At 37.0% G+C, this 7,500-nt stretch overlaps 1 protein-coding gene across 6 annotated transcripts in view; it reads right to left on the bottom strand.

Moving 5' to 3' along the window:
* LOC128693715 (transcription factor Sp9-like) overlaps positions 1-7,500 on the bottom strand; it is a 195,809-nt gene that overhangs the window by 187,502 nt on the left and 807 nt on the right. For 3 of the 6 annotated variants that reach the window (XM_070091134.1, XM_070091131.1, XM_053783541.2), the window contains exon 1: positions 6,425-7,500. This exon is cut by the window's right edge and continues 807 nt beyond it. In XM_070091134.1, the coding sequence (XP_069947235.1) occupies positions 6,425-6,442 (18 nt within the window). In that variant the 5' untranslated portion in view covers positions 6,443-7,500. The remainder of the gene's footprint in view (positions 1-6,424) is intronic. The other 3 variants (XM_070091132.1, XM_070091130.1, XM_053783540.2) reach the window with 1 other exon arrangement.

Below are 7,500 nucleotides of genomic sequence, written 5' to 3'. Positions count from 1 at the left end.
CCTTCAACAGTACTTCCTTCAACAGTACTTCCTTCAACAGTACTTCCTTCAACAATACTTCCTTCAACAGTACTTCCTTCAACAGTACTTCCTTCAACAGTACTTCCTTCAACAGTACTTCCTTCAACAGTACTTCCTTCAACAGTACTTCCTTCAACAGTACTTCCTTCAACAGTACTTCCTTCAACAGTACTTCCTTCAACAATACTAACCACAAATTATTGAACTAACAAAATATGAACCAAAACACTTGTGAAGGGTAAAAATATTTTACTGAGCACATGTTTCCTCAATAAAGTATCTAATACTATCCATGTTTTCTAATTCACCTGATTCCTCTGTGTTTATTTCACCTCAGAGTAAACACTTTTGTTTGTGCGTCTGTGTTTACGTCAGGTTCCAAAGTGTGTTAGAGTGTTTTTGGATTTTGGTCGTCTGGAAACACTCTTGTTTGTGCGTCTGTGTTTACGTCAGGTTCCAAAGTGTGTTAGAGTGTTTATGGATTTTGGGCGTCTGGAAACACTCTTGTTTGTGCGTCTGTGTTTACGTCAGGTTCCAAAGTGTGTTAGAGTGTTTTTGGATTTTGGGCGTCTTGAACGGATTAATTGGATTTACGTTATTTCTTATGGGAAATGTTAACGAAAAATACATTTTTATAAAGAATAACTAAGTTTTACATACAAACTAGGGCGTACGATAACCGAGGTTCCACTGTATGTCGAAGAATCGTTAGGTGGAAGTAAATCCAAGTGACAGCTTGTTCTAGAGAGTGTTAGGAGTGTTTCTAGGAAAGTTAGAATTATTGCCAAGGAAAGTCAGTTCTATGGATTGTTAAGAGTCTCTCGCAGGAGCGTTAGATAGAAATAATACTAAGGAAAGTTAGTGCTAGATAGTGTTAGAAGTATTTCAAAGGAGAGTTAGAAGTAATACCAAGGAGAGTTAGTGCTAGACAGTCTTAGGAGTATTTCAGAAGAGTGTTAGAATAAAGAAATTTCAGAAAAGTGTCGACTCACGTCCGCTTTTCAAGAATATCTGGCGTCTTAGCTTATAAGTCGACAATTGTTTTACCAGACAGGGCGAGTGTATGTTCCATATTGCAGTAACTCCGCCGAAAATCACTCCCATCACTGAATTAACACATTTCACCGGTGTTAAATAATGTTAAATGTTGTCTGACCCAATAAAGGAGTGAGATGATGTATATTATTAACAAGGTTCATAAACTCAACATAAATAGTAATTTATTATTAAATATCTCATTGATTTTTTTTAATATACGAAACAATAAAGTAAAAACAGGTACTAAAATGTTATTTAATTACATATTTCGGCCATCTGGAGCATTTTGAAGCATTTTCTGACCTACTTCATATTTCTTGCTAAAATACGTGAACCATCAGACTTTTAATGGAAGAATTAACTGGGTCTTGAGCCTACATGGACCACGGTTCGAATCCTCCGTTTTTTCTTGCTTATTAATATGTCTTCTATGATACAACACCAAAAAAAAAAATGTATATATTGATGCATTAGAGATAATTATCGAAAATATCTTTCAGTTTTTCCTGACTATCTCTACCTGGACACAGAAATGAAAGAGAAGACACAGGTAAATAATTAATATATCAACGTTTCGCTCGATGTAGAGCTTTATCTAATCAAAGATAAAGTTAACGAAGCTCTATATGCAGCTAGTTATACACTTGTTGTTTTCTTATCCTAGTTATATATAAATATATATACTGCATATACGTATATATATATATATATATAATATATATAATATATATATATAAATATATAAATATATATAATATATATATATAAAGGAGGGGTTTGGGATATTGGCAGTTTGGAGGGATATGTTGTGTATCTCTATACGTATATGCTTCTAAACTGTTATATTCTGAGCACCTCTGCAAAAGCAGTGATAATGTGTGAGTGTGGTGAAAGTGTTGAATGATGATGAAAGTATTTTCTTTTTGGGGATTTTCTTTCTTTTTTTGGGTCACCCTGCCTCGGTGGGAGACGACCGACTTGTTGAAAAAAAAAAAAAAAAAATATATATATATATATATATATATATATATATATATATATATATATATATATATATATATATATATAACTAGGGTGGGATATTAAACCAAATTATTTTGTTTTTTTTATTAAGCTAATTTTGAAGTTATTATTTTTGTTGTTTTTGTTGTTGTTATTATCATTATTATTAATACTAATAATATTATTATTACTGCTGTAATTATTAACATTATTATTTTTAATTATATTATTATTATTGTTATTATTATTATTATTATTATTATTGTTATTATTATTATTATTATTATTATTATTATTATTATTATTATTATTATTATTATTATTATTATTATTATTATTATTATTATTATTATTATTATTATTTTCATGAGACGGAACCTAAAAAATAGAAGTTATTAATAATAATAATAATAATAATAATAATAATAATAATAATAATAATAATAATAATAATAATAATAATAATAATAATAATAATAATAATAATAATAAAAGTAACAATAATAATAATGAAAATAATAATATTAATAATATTTCTTTCATTCAATCCATGACGTCATCACAAAGAAAAAAATAACGTTCATTATTTATTGTTTTTGTTAAATGTGTTTGTTTATTACGTCAATTATTGCCTTAGTTTATTGCGTTAATATATTTGTTTGTTATTAAATCCAGATGAAGAACAGCTGAGATGCTGTTCTTGTTTTTATATGTGTTATTCATCTTTGTTATATACACATAGATCGCTGGAGAGAACGTAAGTGTTCTCTCGTTGACAAGTGAAAAAGACTTTAGCATGGTTGACTCTGTTGCAAAAATGTTTAACTCGTATTTTTGTTGCTTGATGAGATGTTAAAAACAGTGGTGATGGTGATGTTAAAAACAGTGGTGATGGTGATGTTAAAAATAGTGGTGATGGTGATGTTACAAACAGTGGTGATGGTGATGTTACAAACAGTGGTGATGGTGATGTTACAAACAGTGGTGATGGTGATGTTAAAAGCAGTGGTGATGGTGATGTTAAAAACAGTGGTGATGGTGATGTTAAAAATAGTGGTGATGGTGATGTTACAAACAGTGGTGATGGTGATGTTAAAAACAGTGGTGATGGTGATGTTAAAAGCAGTGGTGATGGTGATGTTGAAAGCAGTGGTGATGGTGATGTTAAAAACAGTGGTGATGGAGATGCTAAAAACAGTGGTGATGGTGATGTTAAAAACAGTGGTGATGGTGATGCTAAAAACAATGGTGATGGAAATATTGAAAACAGTGGTGACTTCAGGTAAGGTTTGTCAGGAAAGAGGACAAGCGTTTCTTGACGCGGGTCTTAGTTATATCATGACCCACAGCTGGAGCTTTTCGTCATCCGTCCGAGGACTTCCGCTGGCTTAAGTCTCCACCTCTAAAAATCATGGTTATGATTATAACCATTTGGTGGTGATTGTGGCGAGGTAGATAGGAAGGGATAAGAGGTACCGAAGCAGGTTTACTGGGCCTTTGGTATGAACCTTGGTAATAGATACCCACATATTGCTTTAGAAAGACACGTGAGCATCACTAAAACATGTTAGAAAACTCCTTTTGAACCTCCGTATGTTAGAAGTGATCAGGGTCCCAGGACCGAAACGTTTTCCGATAAATACATTCTAGTGTTTGCTTATGTGTCTTTCTAAACCAACTGGCCCTTTGCTATCCATGGTCTTTCTCGGGATACAGCAGGATACTGCAGGATACTGCAGGATACTGCCGACAGTTCTCAAGGCAAGACACAGACGGAAAGTAAAAATAAGCATTTACCGCGACAACATTTCGCTCCGTGTAGGGTGAAACACCGTGTCTTTTTCCTTTCGTTCGGGACGTACTCACGGCCGCCTGTTTCCCCTCACCAACTTGGCTAACCTATTTCCAGAGACTGTTAAAGCATTTCATTCCATTACGTGGGATTTTAAATTCACTCATTAACACCTCTACTCTCACATTAGGAACTTCTTTCATTATTTCTCAAAGTAAATTTATCTAGCCTGAACTCATTGTTGCCGTATGAATTAGATAAAATATTTTGAGTACTTTATATATATCCTCCCTTATTTATATCCCCATTTATTCCTTTTTTCCATTTGTTTATGTTATTTTCTTTTCATAATCTGATGTTTCTCCTGCAAATGTTTCTAATGATATTTATTATGATTAGACTCAGACGCTAATACCATTGGTTTATTGTGTATCCTAAATCCATCCTCTGGGCGGTAGTGGCTAGTTTATTGTGCATTCCATATTCTACCTGTGGACGGTAGTGGCTAGTTTATTGTGCATTCCATATTCTACCTGTGGACGGTAGTGGCTAGTTTATTGCGCATTCCATATTCTACCTCTGGACCGTAGTGGCTAGTTTATTGTGCATTCCATATTCTACCTGTGGACGGTAGTGGCTAGTTTATTGTGCATTCTATATTCTTCCTGTGGATGGTAGTGGCTAGTTTATTGTGCATTCCATATTCTTCCTGTGGATGGTAGTGGCTAGTTTATTGTGCATTCCATATTCTACCTGTGGACGGTAGTGGCTAGTTTATTGTGCATTCCATATTCTTCCTGTGGACGGTAGTGGCTAGTTTATTGTGCATTCCATATTCTACCTGTGGACGGTAGTGGCTAGTTTATTGTGCATTCCATATTCTTCCTGTGGACGGTAGTGGCTAGTTTATTGTGCATTCCATATTCTTCCTGTGGATGGTAGTGGCTAGTTTATTGTTCACCTCATAACCATCCTGTGAGCGGTAGTGGCTAAGTTACACCGCGTAGCTATTTTTTGATGATAGTGGCTAGTGTATTGTGTACACTATAACCATCCTGTGGATGGTAGTGGCTAGTTTATTGTTCACCTCATATTTGATTCATTTATATGTGAATATATATTTTCATCTTATGTTTTATCTTTCACAGGTAAATTTTGGATACCTGCCGAAGATTTCTGGTATATTATCTTCATATTCTCATCCTCTTCCGTCGACACATTCATGAAGGAAGTGTCTCTAGATTGACTGCGCAATTTGCAATAAGGTGCAGACACGTATGACCTGAAGAGGGTCCCAGACGAGGGTCGAAATATACAGATCCATTAATTCTAAGTTTTGTTTCCATGTGGGTTATTACGGAGTATTTGCAAGTGTTCGTTACACTTTAGTTATTCACTGATTAAGACGTTTATCAGGGAAACGCTTCGCCCAACGTCAGTTCCACCGTCTGAATTAACGTTAGTTTGTCTTCGTTTGTGTATATACAAAAGTGAAAGAAAAAATGTAATGTAAAGAGAAATTTCTCAGATATTTTTCTGTATTATAACTGTGTCAAAAACAGCGGTGACGAGCGGCCATACAATAGACCAATTTTTGAGAACTTCAGTTTAAAGCAAACTTTCAGAAATCTTCTCGAAAATCAAAACGAAAATTAAAAAAAAATCATGATATGAATTGTTTTCATTGTGTTATAAAGAAAAAGAACTTCGACCACCAGATATGAAAAAAAAGACGCAGGATTCATGAAATCAAGAAGCATAGAGAAAATAAGGTGCAAATACCATAACCAGGACTTTTTAAGCTGAAAATTATCACGCATAAATTTGTCTTAGTCATGAATCACCTCCAAGGTTTATTATGGGAGTTACTGACGGTGTTATTCCTCTGTGTAACATTAAATACGATGTATGTCACTGATATAACGAGGTGTAATTCACTGAGGTGTAGTGGCGGCTCGGGTGAGCAGTAAAGCATTAAGTAAAGTGAAACTCTTGCGAGTGTGCAAAATCGTGTCCCAAAATAATAAAGGAAACATTACGGAAGCAATAAAATACTAAACACTACTAAACGTTTTCCATATCGCTGGAATGAAATCATGGAAGGTATACAACGAGTCAGTCTTCCAGTATTTCAACAGAGAAAATGGTATAAACACTAGTTTTTATCCCCACAGGAGTTTGAAAAAGGAAATCATGAAATTTTTTCATGATCTGGAAATCCGTCATGACGACACAATCCTTTTTCCCCTTTATCGTAAAATAGTAAAAGTGACACAGTAGTTTCTTTATATAACAGTAGCAGTGTGAACAATTAATCAAGAAGTGGTAATCGTAGCCTTGTCACCCGTGGATGTCTCTTCTAAAGTCATCACTGAGACTAAGTGCCAGTCACAAACCTAATACAACTAACGATTAAGATTATCATTGAGATCGAGACACCTGTCGACGGCGAACACAAAACAGGGAATAAAGTTACACTGGAAAAGAACAAGGAAATAATCAAGAGGTAGAGGGCAGAGGCTTCTCCCTCTCTTGTGAACATTGTGTGTAACACAGGTGAGAGGAACCTACCAGGGACTTTCGGTCCATCTTGGGCCAGAAGAGGTCAAAACAAGTGGCTGCAGTAATCACTGTCCCTCAGGGAGCTGCCGTCTCACACGGTATATACTAGTTCCTCACTTAAGAGCTCCACATATCTGGTTTCACCTTGGCCAAAAGACAAACTCTTGAAAATCACCACGAACTTTTCACTATCACACAGCGCCACGTTCTTCACTACACTTTGTATAAACATCCTCGAAGTATTCTCCAAATTCGGCAAAAATCACCAATTAATTTTCCCGTAGATGTAAAACCAGGTTATAAAAAATTGTTGCAAGGCACTGTCTAAGTGTTGCAGGAGGAAGTTAAGACTGGGGTTAGTGTCTAAGAAAACATCACAGGGTCACCGTCTGTCGGCGTGGGGCCGGCACCACGGTAGGCAGAGCCTCATCACCGCCACCAGCACACCGGCGATCACCAGCACAAGGCGAGTGTAACACTGAGGAGGGGTAGCAGCACCTGCAGCCTGCACACGCAACAACTGCTGAGCCCCACCATGGTTGACGCCGCCCTCGCACAACGCCCCGCCGGCGGCTACTCGTTCAGTACACTCTCGCTGCTTCCCACACACACGCACCCTCGCGCGACACCATACTACCAACTACGTTTCAGATTGTCATGTCAGTCGCAGCTGGTGTTGGACGGCCCCTCGCAGCTGGTAGTGTCGCTCTCATGGACCTGCTACCAACGAGACAACACATACACTCAACCCAGCCGCCGCTAGACTAAGCCTCGACCCTCAACGCCGATATGATATCCCCGCCGTAACTATAATTGCAATCTGGGAGCCAAGGTAGTAATTTGGGCGGCAGCAAGTTCTCCGCTTGTGGTGGCCGGTAAGGGGGGTAACCCGCGGCAATGGTGCTGTGGATGAACGTACTCCCAGGGCAGAGGACGGGGTCACAGCGCCCTGCTGCGCTCCTCTACGGACAGGGGACACCACCAAACTCCTACACTATCATACTTACAAGGCCTCCTTTCTCCGTGGTGTAAATGTCCGTCCGATTGGCAATATTTAGATCGGTGAGCATCATTGATGCAGGATG

This window comes from Cherax quadricarinatus, chromosome 34 (genome assembly GCF_038502225.1).
Source record: "Cherax quadricarinatus isolate ZL_2023a chromosome 34, ASM3850222v1, whole genome shotgun sequence".
Lineage (NCBI taxonomy): Eukaryota > Metazoa > Arthropoda > Malacostraca > Decapoda > Parastacidae > Cherax > Cherax quadricarinatus.
The sequence above is the reverse complement of the archived record's forward strand: the minus strand, read 5'-3'. Positions and strand labels throughout refer to the sequence as shown.